This window comes from Tamandua tetradactyla, chromosome 8, assembly GCF_023851605.1.
Source record: "Tamandua tetradactyla isolate mTamTet1 chromosome 8, mTamTet1.pri, whole genome shotgun sequence".
In the NCBI taxonomy this organism is placed as follows: domain Eukaryota; kingdom Metazoa; phylum Chordata; class Mammalia; order Pilosa; family Myrmecophagidae; genus Tamandua; species Tamandua tetradactyla.
The window spans coordinates 23,222,136-23,235,524 of NC_135334.1; the positions used below are offsets into that span (position 1 = coordinate 23,222,136).

General features: G+C 54.0%; 1 protein-coding gene across 1 annotated transcript in view; it reads left to right on the forward strand.

Annotated features, from left to right (window-relative positions):
• The window catches only part of DSCAML1 (DS cell adhesion molecule like 1), a 343,174-nt gene extending 330,718 nt beyond the window's left edge, over positions 1 to 12,456 (forward strand). The window contains exons 22-33 of the mRNA XM_077112788.1: positions 1,207 to 1,324; positions 1,614 to 1,777; positions 2,118 to 2,216; positions 2,925 to 3,113; positions 3,579 to 3,866; positions 5,208 to 5,363; positions 7,320 to 7,350; positions 7,511 to 7,629; positions 7,924 to 8,076; positions 8,936 to 9,130; positions 9,617 to 9,928; positions 11,424 to 12,456. Of these exons, the coding sequence (XP_076968903.1) occupies positions 1,207 to 1,324; positions 1,614 to 1,777; positions 2,118 to 2,216; positions 2,925 to 3,113; positions 3,579 to 3,866; positions 5,208 to 5,363; positions 7,320 to 7,350; positions 7,511 to 7,629; positions 7,924 to 8,076; positions 8,936 to 9,130; positions 9,617 to 9,928; positions 11,424 to 11,899 (2,300 nt within the window). The 3' untranslated portion in view covers positions 11,900 to 12,456. The remainder of the gene's footprint in view (positions 1 to 1,206; positions 1,325 to 1,613; positions 1,778 to 2,117; positions 2,217 to 2,924; positions 3,114 to 3,578; positions 3,867 to 5,207; positions 5,364 to 7,319; positions 7,351 to 7,510; positions 7,630 to 7,923; positions 8,077 to 8,935; positions 9,131 to 9,616; positions 9,929 to 11,423) is intronic.
• The last annotated feature ends 933 nt before the right edge of the window (positions 12,457 to 13,389 follow it).

A 13,389-nucleotide genomic window follows, 5' to 3' on the forward strand; every position in this document is an offset into this window, starting at 1 on the left:
TCTCCCAGTGCCCTGGCTCCCTCAGGGACCGTCCTGCCTCCTCCCATGCTTGTATGTTGTTAACCTCAGAGTTTTGTCACGTCTCTGTCCGTCTACATTCCCCCTTCTGACCTCATTCGCTCCTCCTAATGACACCCCCAAGTCAGTCTTTCCGGCCCAGACACCTCTCTTTTGCTCCAGCACCTCGATATTCAGGTGCTTTCCAAGCACCCCTGCACTTTGGGCTCAGCACGAGGTAGCGTCCTCCCATCTCTCCTGCCCCCCTGCCCCCACTCAGTGGGCCCTGAGTCTGTGTGGGCACCACCACCCACTTGCTCCGCCCAGCCAGAATCATCAACAACAACCCCTCTCCCTCTTCCCGCAAACCAGTCAACTCTGTCACTTCTTCCCCTGAGCCCTTTATCTCCTCCCCACTGCCCTGCATCACCTCCAGCTTGTTCTATGGCCACCATCTTGTCACTGTCTCCAACATCACCTCCATGAAACCATCCTCTGCACACATCCAGTGATTTAGCTGAAAATGTTTTTTGGTCACATTACTACTTATTTAAAAGCCTCCAGTGGCCCCTCATGACCTCGAGTGGAAGTGCAGTCACCTTGTTATGCCAACAGAGCCTTTGATGGGTCTACTGTTGCCCACCCCCCACCCTCACCCTCTGCTCACCCTCAGCTATGGTTACCCCAAAGTACTTGCAGACCCTCACACTTTTCATGTTGTTTCAGGTCTCCATGCCTCCACTCCATGCTGTTCCCTCTTCCTGACATGCCTTTCCCTCTCTGCTTGGTGAAGTCCATCTTGGCCTTCAAAATTCAAGTCAAAGCTTCCAGTCCCAGAAGCCTTCCCTGCCCATCACATCCACCACCCACTTTCCAGGCAGAGCTCATCACTCCTTTGTGCTCCCATGGTTACTCGTACCTATCTCTACCACAGAGTTTTGGGCCCTGTAATGGTTTTTTTTAAGTATCTGTCTCCCTCTTAGACAGTAAACAACTCAAGGACAGGGAATGTATAGTCTGTTCATTTTTTTAATCCTCACAACCTCATATCTGGCCCATAATGGGTATTGATAAATGTTTGTTGAATCAAATGACCCAGCTGAGATTCTCTGATGGCCCCCACCCCTACCCCCGGCCCAAGGTGCAGAAAGGGGAGCCTGGCACATCAAAGGGTAGAACTGGGGTGGCCCTCATCCTCTCTTCCTTCAGCCCCAGCAAAGATCATCTCATTTGGGGGCACCGTGACGACACCCTGGATGAAAGATGTCCGGCTTCCCTGCAATTCAGTGGGAGATCCAGCCCCAGCTATAAAGTGGACCAAGGACAGGTGGGTAGTGGGACCACTCCCCTCTCCCTGGAGGGATGGGGCATCCCTCCTGCACGAGCAGGTCTTAGCTCCCCGACTTCCCTCTGTTGGGGTGCCCAGGATCTCCCTTGCCTGGGTGGTTGAAAAGGCCAAGATCACTGGATGCACCCAAGAGGTGCTGAACAGAACCCCTAGAATCCAGAACCCCCCAGCAAGCCTCCCTCTGCTCCCAGCTCTGTCCCCCACCAAATGGGGGGAGGGCCCAGGGATGTGGGAAGGCCTGCCGTAACCTGCTCCTGTGCCCCGGCAGTGAAGACTCGGCCATCCCCATGTCCCTGGACGGACACCGGCTCATCCATCCCAACGGCACGTTGCTGCTGCGTGCTGTGAAGGCCGAGGACTCGGGCTACTACACCTGCACGGCCACCAATACTGGCGGCTTCGACACCATCATCATCAACCTCCTGGTGCAAGGTGAGGCCTGGGAAGCAGGCAGGGCTCAGGCAGGGACAGGGGCAGGAATGCCATCCTGTGGGAGAGAAGGGTATGGAAAGGCAGCAGGGAAGGCAAGCCAAAGGGGAGGCAGAGCTTAGTGGGATGGGGCTGGGGGCTGGGGAGGGGGTGTGCCAGATGGAAGGTGGAGGCAGGAGGGGCAGAGAGGAGCAAAAGCCAGCGCGTTGCATTTGATTCCCATTCTGAAACCTTATACACACGGGCACACATGGGAGAATGTGGCAGGTTGGGGTGCTCCCCACATCCCCTCATCGTCCAGGTTAACCCTTTGTGGTGAGGGCTGGTGGCTTTCCCCTCACAGTTCCCCCGGACCAGCCCCGCCTCACTGTCTCCAAAACCTCAGCTTCCTCCATCACCCTGACCTGGATTCCAGGTGACAACGGGGGCAGCTCCATCCGAGGTGAGGAGGGGAAGGTGGGGGAAGGAATTCTGGGCTCCCCAACACCCAGGAAACAATCTTGGGGGAAGAGGGCAGAGTCTAGACCACAAGGAAGTTACTCAGGGGCCACGGAGAGTACAGTGGTCTAGGAGTCTGGGCTCTGGACCCCCACGTCACCCCTGGCCACCAGCGAGCTCTGTGAGCTTGAGTAAGGCTGTTTTCCAATCTGGGCCTCAGTTTCCAGTTCTGTTCAGATAAACGTGGTACTAGCTTGCTGCTTTCCAAACTTGCATATGTGTATGAATCACCAGGGGATCTTATTAAAGTGCAGATTATGACTCAGTAGGTCTGGACTGGTAGCTGAGAATTTGCAGTTCTAACAAGCTCCCAGGTGCTGCTGATACAGCTGCTCAGGGAACACACGTGATAAGGGTCCAAACAGCCCATTAAGCCCACAACTCTGGCTGGCTATTCCCAGCCCTACCTGGGCTGCTGAATCCCAACACTAGGGCAAAAGGGAGACAGCAGTAAAATTAACCCCGGGGCTGGACCCGAGGTCCTCCCTGTCTTGCAACTAATCTGCAAAAGGCTCCAGAATGGCCAAAGGCCGCCTTCTGCCCCCTGCCTGGACTGGCCCCAAGATGCCTGCTGGCATAGCCAAGGCAGGGCTGCTGCTGCCCCTGTCCCACGTGACCCAGACAGACCCCCCACCCCCCGCACCCCGGGCAGGCTTTGTGCTGCAGTACTCAGTAGACAACAGTGAGGAGTGGAAGGACGTCTTCATCAGCTCGAGCGAGCGTTCCTTCAAGCTGGACAGCCTCAAGTGCGGCACGTGGTACAAGGTGAAGCTGGCGGCCAAGAATAGCGTGGGCTCTGGGCGCATCAGCGAGATCATCGAGGCCAAGACCCACGGGCGGGGTGAGGCCCACGCGATGGGGCTGGGGCTGGGGAAAGGGGCCCAGCAAGCAGGCGGGTGGGGCAGAGGAGCCTAAAGCCTGGGAAGGGAAGGGGGCTGTGATAGGTGGCCAGGAAGCAGGGAGACTGGAGGGAAGAGACTCAACCTCCTCCCGTCACTGTCACATCTTGATGATTCATTAATGTGATGCATTGGGAAAAGCTGGTCCCACTTCCCAGCCTTCCCCCGCTCCTTCTTACCCCATCTTTCCTTCTCCTTTGCTGCTCTCTCCAGGTCCTTTCCTCTTCTTCCCTCTTCTTTCGCGCCTCCTCTTCCTCCTCTGTTCCCTGGGGCGTCCTCACACCGGTCTGCGCTGACCCTCTGCTATCCTAGCCGCCCCAGAGAAATCTTCCCCAGCCCAGGGGGCTCCTCCCGCCACTCCCGGCCTCTCTAACCTCTCTCTCTCCCTTTGCCCCCATCCACCCCAGAACCCTCCTTCAGCAAAGAACAACACCTCTTCACCCACATCAACTCCACGCACGCCCGGCTTAACCTGCAGGGCTGGAACAACGGGGGCTGCCCCATCACGGCCATCGTCCTAGAGTACCGGCCCAAGGGCACGTGGACCTGGCAGGGCGTCCGGGCCAACAGTTCCGGGGAGGTGTTCCTAACCGAGCTGCGTGAGGCCACGTGGTACGAGCTGCGCATGAGGGCTTGCAACAGCGCGGGCTGCGGCAACGAGACCGCCCAGTTTGCCACCCTGGACTACGATGGCAGTGAGTTCTCAAGGGCGGGTGGCTGCCCCTCCCAGGAGGCTAGGCCAGCAAGTTGGTGTCCGGTAGGCAGGCAGGGTGGGAGACAAATAGAAAAACAAGCAGGATACCATCAGGGAAAAGAGGCTGACAGGCAAACGAGCAGGCAAAGGAGCCAACGGAGCAGCAAATTGGTAGGCGGACACTTAAGTGGGCAATTGCATTAGTGACCAACACAGACAGAGAGGCAGACAGTCAGGTCAGCAACACTGAAGATGCAGATTCCAATCCTTGCTCTCCATTGCTTCAAAGAGATGGAGAGGGAGGTCAAAACGAGTTAAAGTTGTACCCTCTTAGGACTCTGCTACTACAGTATGTTAGCCAGGATAGGACAGGCTATTTTGAGATAACAGATAAAAAAAAAAAAAGATTTAAGCCAAGGAAGATTTGTTGCTTGCTCTTATAAAGTCCTACGCAGGTTGACTAGCCCGCTATCTTTGGTCTTTGCCATCTTGAACACGTGGCCTCCAAGGTCACCAAAATGAAATCGAGAACGCATACCAGCTCTTAAGTGCCTTGGCCGAGAAGTGACGCTCATCACCTCTATTCACAGACCGAGTTACCTGGCTCTAATCGAGCCGCAAGGAAGTCTGGGAGATGTAAAGGAATACGTAGGTATTTGGTGAGCACCAACTGGTGTCTGCCACATAGGGACCTCTCACACACCCATACACCATGCATGCACACACACACACACACACACAAGCCAAACTAAGTCTACCTTCCTGTTAAGGAATCAGAGTATAAGAAGTAGTAGAAGGGGATGAGCTCAAACAAGGGAACCTTCATAAAGGCAGAACCAAGTTCTGAACCAGGAAGGGTCAGGGCTTGGCAGAGGCACTAAGGTTGGCAGATCTTGCCCCCAGGAGAGGGATGCAGAGAGGGAGAATGCAGGGCTTTTAGTGGCTTTTGTCCCCATTGAGACCAGAACCCAGGATCCCAGTCACCTGACTTCTCCCTCCTCACACCTGCACGTGGAAATCCAAGTCCATCAATCTGCATTCTAGAAATGAACACTGAGCTCCTACAGGCAGGAAACTAACTCTGAGAGATTGCATGGTAATCCTAGAGCAGGAATAGGGAGTCCATATCAAAATGCAATGTAAAACCTATATGGCTGTCCATGGCTGTGGGGACAGAATTTAGGGGAACAGAGAGGAAAGAAGGTCAGGGCTCTGCACCAGCAGGTCGAAGGGAGGGTGAGACCATGAGCAGGAGGTAATTCAGAGGCGCACCCCATCCATTGGCCCTTTGCACAGCACCAGCTCATAGGGGACGTCTGATTCCTGTCCTCCCCCCATTCAGGCACCATCCCGCCCATCAAGTCCGCGCAAGGTGAGGGGGACGACGTAAAGAAGCTGTTCACTATTGGCTGCCCAGTTATCCTGGCCACACTGGGGGTGGCCCTGCTCTTCATTATACGCAAGAAGAGGAAGGAGAAGCGGCTGAAGCGGCTCCGAGGTAGAGGCATTTCGTAGGGGCCTCCCAGGATGGGGTGCTAACCATCAGCCACACTGGCCACCCCTCACGGACTCACAACATCATCCGGAAGAGAGAGAGTAGCTGCGTCCTCTTGCAGGGAAAGCTGCCACTCCAACCTTCTGAATCTTCCCTAGTTGTTCACTGCTTCCTCTTCTATGCCCCCAGCACTTTGTGCTGGACCCAACCAGGGCTGACATTTAGACGTACACACCAGTACATCCATGCTGGATGTTATAATGTTTAAACATTTCCGTGTCGGTTGGTAAATAGATATTGGTCCCTTCCACCCCAGATGCTACCTTCTCTCACTCAGGATCCTTCATACTTTCCTAGAATTCAACCACTGAAGACTAGACCCAGCAAGTGGGCTCCAGGCCCCTTCCCAGGTCTATACTGTGTCAAGTGTTAAATATTTTGAATATCATCCCTACCCCAAAATCTGTTACCAATACCTGGTGTGAATGGGTGTGATTTACCTCCATTTCCCCGAGGTCAAGTACATTGTCTGGCACCTACTAGTTGTTTAATAAGTGCTCATTCACTCATTTGGAAAACATTTATTAAGAATCTTTTGCACCCTAGATATGCCAGACATTGGTGATATAGAGGTGAATGAAGAAGGGACAGTCCTTATCCTTATGGGGTTCATAGTCTAATATGAGAGGCCAAGGTACAATAGGAGCACAGAAGAGGAAATGATTTATGGTGTCTTGGTGTTCATGGATGAACACCAAGATCTGGACAGCTTAATGGATGGCTGGATGATTAATAATTGGATAGTTGGTGGTTGGATGGATGGTGGAATGGTTGAATGGATGATTGGACAGATGGTTGAATGGATTGATGAGAAATTGGATGGTTGAATGGATGGTTGGATGGAAAGATGTACAGAAAGAAGGATGGTTGGATGGATTGTTGAATGGAAGGTCAGATGCAGACAGAAGGTCATATGGGTGAACGGATGGATTGATGGATAGATGGTTGGATAATTAGATGGTTGAATTGCTCAATGGTTGCATGTATGTATGTATGTATGTATGTATGTATGTGTGGGTGGATGGATGGATGGATGGATATGGATAGAGTATGGCTGGATAGATTAATTGTTGAATGGATGGATAATGGATGATTGGATTAATGATTGGGTGGATGAGTGGATGAATGTTTGGATGGATAGACTGATGATAGGATGTATGGATGAGTGGATGGTTAGCTGGATGGGTAAATGGATGTGTGGTGGATGGATGATTGGATGGGTAGATGGTTGGATGGTTGAATGGATGCATGTAGCTATCAGGATTCATGCTGATCATTCTGTTATCAGGGTTTAAATGGATTAACCAGGCCCTTTGCTTCTCCTCTCTCCTCAATTCCTATCCTGTGAGTCCTGGGCCTATTCAAGGCCCCTCTGAGACAAAACAGGGAACCCCAAATCCATCCCTGGATGTAGTGGGGACACATGTCCTGGAGGAGGAAGTGCTGCCTCCTGGGTGACGAGAGGTTAGCCATCGGGGCTGCCTATTGACCATCTCTACCTCATCCTCTCCTCTCTCCTCTCCCCAGGAGATAACTGAGGACAGACCCTCCCTCCAATGATGCCCCTCCCAGCCAGCTATAGTGATTCATTTATTTAGCATCAATTCAGGGAGTAGATAGAGTACTTATCATGCCCCCTCCGTTGAGAAGGAGCTCCCTATTAGGTAGAAACTTGAGGAAAGAAAACAGACCTGACACTAATCCTGAATTGGGAGCAGTATGACCTCATCATGTTTGCGACTATTTCAGAGGTCCTCATTTCTCTCCTTCTGCTTCCCAGGAGACCAGCCCGGGCCTCATTTTAAGGAATTCTCTCATATTATGCCCCATGCCTCTTTCAATTCTCATCCTGCTCAGACTCTGTTCTCACCCAGCCCCTCTCTCTCTACTGTTTTGCAGATGCAAAGAGTTTGGCAGAAATGTTGATAAGGTGGGTGTCATATAGCTGTTTCCTCTCTTTACCCCTCCCTCTTCCCCCTGTAGGGGACACAGCAGCCTCCCTCTGTATTCCCAGCACTGTTCTGCAAAATCTTTTGCGTCTAATCCTTTACGGCTGCAGAGCCACCCACCTCCAGCCTTTCTCCCTGCAGCAAGAACAATCGAAGCTTTGATACCCCCGTGAAGGGGCCACCCCAGGGTCCGCGGCTACATATTGACATCCCCCGGGTCCAGCTGCTCATCGAGGACAAAGAGGGCATCAAGCAGCTGGGTGAGTGACAGCTGCCAAGAGCTCCTGCCCTGCCCTAAGCATGCTTCCCAGGCCACAACCCAGGGAGGCCTGCCACCAGTCCTCATGGCAGGGCCCAGGGTTCCAGCAGCAGCCCCATCAACAATTCAACAACCTCAGCTTCTCTTAAGGGCTAAGTTTCCCCCTTTGTCTGAGGGGGATGGTTGTTCTGGCCTTGCTGGGTCTCAATGATAGGTAAGGACAGAGAAATTTGGGAAGTAAATATGATTGATGCCCAAAGCGAAAGACTCCTGGTGATTGTCTTTCTTCCCCCAGGAGATGACAAGGCCACCATCCCCGTGGCGGATGCTGAGTTCAGCCAAGCTGTCAACCCACAAAGCTTCTGCACCGGTGTCTCCTTGCACCACCCAGCCCTCATCCAGAGCACAGGACCCCTCATTGACATGTCTGACATCAGGCCAGGCACCAGTATGCGTTCTTCCCAGGGGGGAAGGGACATCCCTCCTCTCACACAAGGTGTCTTGGGCACAGCATGGGACAGAGGTGATAGGAAAAAAAAGGGGGGGAACGGGTTGCAAAGGTAGTTTAGTGGTTGAATTCTCATCTGCCATGCGGGAGACCTGGGTTCAATTCCCAGTCCATGCACTTCCCAAGAAACAAACAAATAAGCAAAACAGACAAACGCACAAAGAAAAATCCAACAAATGGTGTTGCAATAATGGGATACTCACAGGGAAAAATAATGAAATGTGACCCTGCCATACAGCATACAAAAAAAAAGGGGGGGGGGGAGATTAGCCTAGAAAAATGCAATAGAGCACTGGAGTTAGAATCGGAAGACCTTGACTGCAGACCTAACTCACCGACTTGCTTGTAATGCTAGCCTTACCTCTCTGGCCTCAGTTTCCTCTTCCATAAATTTTGAGACATTAGAGATACCGAGACCTTCTTGCACTCCAAGTGCCTTCTGTCTCTAGCACTGTGACTCTGGACATGAGGATAAGATTCAGCAAGGACTGTTATTAATGAGTGGACAGTCAGGAAGCTCTGGAGGAGGTCACATTTCCCCAGGCTGAAGGAAAATACGGAGTTGGGGTGAGGGTGGGGGGCTGGGATTCCACCTGCTGCCCCCCTCCCTCGACTCTCCTGCTCTTCTCCGGGGCCAGCTATGTAGTCAGGGAAGGCAGCATGCTCGGCATTCCCAAGGCAGCCTCTGAGGCTGCTTCTGCCTGCCCCCTTCCTGCCTGCTGCCCCTTGATAAGTGCCAGCTGCCCAAGCCTGAGCGCCCCCAATTAGAGGGTGCCATCTGTTGCTTCCCTGTGTGCAGATCCAGTGTCCAGGAAGAATGTGAAGTCGGCCCACAGCACCCGGAACCGGTACTCAAGCCAGTGGACCCTGACCAAGTGTCAGGCCTCCACCCCCGCCCGCACCCTCACCTCCGACTGGCGCACCGTCGGCTCCCAGCATGGCGTCACTGTCACTGAGAGCGACAGCTACAGCGCGAGCCTCTCCCAGGACACAGGTGAGCCCGGGGCGCTGCCTATGTCTTGCCTGACCGACCTCCTCCCATCACCCGTCTCTACCTTCCATTCCTCCTAGCATCTACTCACCTGCTCATGGGTCCAAGGCAGTTTCATTTTCAGCTGACCTCACCGTGGGGCTGCGACAAAACACTTGACCTTGCTGAACTTTGGTTTCCCAACTTGTGTTTGGTCAAGAACTTTATTCTGCTTTCCCCAAGGATGTCGGAGAATACGGGGGCACACAGCGTTCTAGGGGGCAAACTTGCTCATTTTTAAGAATGAATGATGCCCTGCCCATCATTGTCCAAAGGTCCCATTTCCACCCCCACTGCCACCCTCCCAGGGGGCATGCAGGATCTTCTGAGCCTGGGGCCCTCTGCAGCCATGCTTTCGGGTCACTGCCCTGTCTGGGCTCACTTGAGCTTTCCCAAGGCTCCCCATTCCCCTCTCCTTTCCTCTGAACCCCACGCCTTCCTTCTCCCCAGACAAAGGGCGGAACAGCATGGTGTCAACTGAGAGCGCCTCTTCCACCTACGAGGAGCTGGCCCGCGCCTACGAGCATGCCAAGCTGGAGGAGCAGCTGCAGCACGCCAAGTTTGAGATCACCGAGTGCTTCATCTCTGACAGCTCCTCTGACCAGATGACCACGGGCACCAACGAGAACGCCGACAGCATGACATCCATGAGCACGCCCTCGGAGCCCGGCATCTGCCGCTTCACCGCCTCCCCGCCCAAGCCCCAGGATGCCGACCGGGGCAAGAACGTGGCTGTGCCCATCCCTCACCGGGCCAACAAGAGTGAGTGCTCACAGCGCCTTCCTGTCGTGCTCCCTGCACATCCACCTCCACCCCTCAACGTGAGCCCCTAACTGTTCCTTGGGCCCAGCCTGGCTCCTTGGCACTGTAAGAAAGTGCAAAGAGCAAGGATAGGGCACCAAGCCATCAGAACCACATGTCCTGGCTCAACCAGCACGTCATTTACACTCTCTGGCCTTAGAATTCCTGTTTGTAAAATGTAAATGAGAGCCTATACCTTGCATTATCCTGATAGGCCTTAGAAATTATATACCTGCCTAGCCCAGAGTAGGTGCTCATTAAGTTGTGGTCATTCCCCTAATCTGAGGCTGTGCCAGGATGGGAAGAGACCCCCTTATGGGAACAGGACTTCTGCCCAATGTTTATGGGTCTCAATGCTCTTTAACTTAATCCGAACCCCAAATTCAGCTTGCAATGGCCAAACCTCATGGTGGGCAGGGTCCTGGCCTGACTGAGAACCGCCTGACTTCAGGGGTCTGGCCAGAGCTTTTGCCCTTCAGGGCGGCAGGGCAGGTCCAGGGCAGCCAAGGGGAGGGGAGGCTTTCTGCAGACTCTGGGGCCACGTGTGCAAGGCCTGGGTTGTCCATCAATGCAGCGTCGGACCCACTCGGCACTGGCCATGCTAAATGTCCATGCTGACCTGGGGTTCCAGGGTCATCTAGAGAAGAGCCTGGGATAATGGGAGGATAAGGACTTTGGAGAATAGCAGCCCTGAATGAAACCCCCATTTTATCTTCTAGCTGTGCAAATTGGGGCAAATTATGTCATTTCCCTGAACTTCAGTTTCCTCATTTGCAAAATGCAGGCAGGTATTGACCTCTCCAAGAAGTTGTTGGGGAGCTTAAATGAGATAATCTAAATTAAGAGCCGGGCCCATTTACAGGACACAGAGTCACGTTTATAGGTGTGTATGGGTGTGGGGGGTTGGCATTGCTCACAAAGCCGAGAGGTCAGGATGATCATACAGAGGTAGTTTAAGTAACCAGGAACATTCCACGTGGAAAAGAGGGCCCAAAGGAGGGATGGTGAAGAAAAGTGCTTTCCAACACCCAAAGCTGATAGGAAGGCTTTGGGTTTGGGTTTGGAAGTAGTGACCTCTCCACCACCTGAGGTATTGAAACAGAGGCCAGCTGACCCACCTATAGTGTTCATTCAACAAGCAGTATCGATTTATTGAGCAACTGCTCTGTGTGCCAGCTGCTGCATTAAGGCCCTTTCCTTACTGTGTCTCATTCATATTCAGTGCGTGTTAAACCCCGTAGGGAAACATGATTACCCCCATTTCATAGATAAGGAAACTAAGGCTCAGAGAGGTCAGAGTAGCTGAGCTTGCCTCTTCCTCTTATCACCCCTCCTGTAGCGGGCTGCTCTGCCACATCAGGGAGGAAATTGGGGCGGGAGGTGGGGTGTCCGGGGGTTGAACGAGCCAGTTCACAGAGGCCTCTGCCTCTCCCGTCCTCTGCCTCTGTGTTTCCAGGTGACTACTGCAACCTGCCCCTGTACGCCAAGTCGGAGGCCTTCTTCCGAAAGGCGGATGGGCGCGAGCCCTGCCCCGTGGTCCCGCCCCGCGAGGCCTCCATCCGGAACCTGGCGCGAACCTACCACCCCCAGGCTCGCCACCTGACCCTGGACCCTGCCAGCAAGCCCTTGGGCCTCCCGCACCCAGGGGCCCCTGCGGCCGCCTCCACGGCCACCTTACCTCAGAGGACTCTGGCCATGCCAGCACCCCCTGCCGGCACGGCACCCCCAGCACCCGGACCTGCCCCCACCGAGCCCCCTGCTCCCCCCAGTGCTGCCCCCCCGGCCCCCAGCTCCGAGCCTCCGCGGGCCGGGGGCCCACACACCAAAATGGGGGGCTCCAGGGACTCGCTGCTTGAGATGAGCACGTCGGGGGTAGGGCGGTCTCAGAAGCAGGGGGCCGGTGCCTACTCCAAGTCCTACACCCTGGTGTAGGGGTGCAGGGAGGAGAGCGCCCACCCGCGGACCCGGCTGCACATCCAGCCCTCATGCACCGCCTGACTGTTTGCCTGCATTATTTATATTAAACTGACAGACAAAAGCAAACCGTCCACAAAAAGACAATCTCCCCTCCCCCGAGTCATGGACGCGTGTACATAGAAGTCTTTTGTACAAATGAAACTATTTTCTTCTTCTCCATGAACCCAGGGCACAAAGAATTTGACAGTTCAAGTCAAATCCCCCCACCCCACAAAATATAGGTGGAGAGATATATACATATATAGAGAGGGAAGAAGACATCTACGAGCTATATATATATATATATCTCTTGCCTGATTTTGAGAAAGAGGCACAAAGACTCAGCTACTGTCCCTCCACATCCCTGGAGCCCCCTCCCCCCCAGTCTAGGTGGTTTTGACAAAGACCAAATTCCCAACTCAGAGACACTGCATGCGATTTTACTGTTCCAAGAAAACCAGGAGTTGCTTCAATTTGCAGATGCTTATGTGTTAATACCTTTTTCTATGAAAAAAGACCCAGCGCAGTGTGCAATAAAGGTTATGTTTCTACGTGGTGGCTTTTTTCCCATCTGGTGAGGCTAGTGGGGAGGGAGGGGCCCCCTGTACCAGGCCGTCTTTCTCTCGCGGAGAGACTTGGTAAAGTTGCCTGGGCTTTGGCTCTGCCCTTTAAGCTTTTCAAAAGGCTCCTGGTCAGCCACGGAGCAGCCATCGAGCACCTGTTCTGCCCTCCCGCCTGTGCTGGGCCCGGAGCAAGGTCTGCCCGTGGGTCTGAACCACAGCGGCCTGATGTATAAATCGAGGGGCTGCTGTGGAGGACGAAGCGAGGCACTTTGGGAAGAGTTCTGAGAAGGCCACGGGGAGACGAATGAGGGCCGACTGGTATCTGTCCTCCGGGAGGTTACGAGGCAGCCAGGGAGCAAAGCTCTGCTGGACCTCTAGAGCACAGCTACCTTATAGGAGCCGTGACTTTAAACCGGGTGGGGGTGGCACGGGATAAAAGTCATCTATACCTTGGGGATCAAGGCAGAGCCTGAAGTTCCGAGCTGACTGCAGAAGAGATGAGGTCGGAGGGAGAAGAGGGGGTCCTTGAAGTTCAGTGAGTTGGACAGGACTTGTGGAGGACGCAGATGGGGTTCAGACGGAAAAGCAGGTCAGCAGGCACACGGGGTACCCCACCTGGTTTTGGGGGAGTTGGCAGCTTATATTGCCAGGTAGAAGGAGTGTGTCCACAGGGAGGTGCAGCCCAGGAGAGGTGGGTGAGCTGTTTCCGACTAGGGGCGGCAGCATATGAACAGAAGAGTTTGGCCAGGCAGAGGACGGGGAAATGCCCAGGGAAGGAGACCAGCAAAAGCCCCAAGGCATGAAGTTCGCGGTCAAGGGGAAGAGGGGGAGCCTCCGTGGCCAGGGCCCCTGGGTGTAAAGGAAGTGCACAGGGAGTGCCCGGGTTCAGCACCCCTAGTTAAG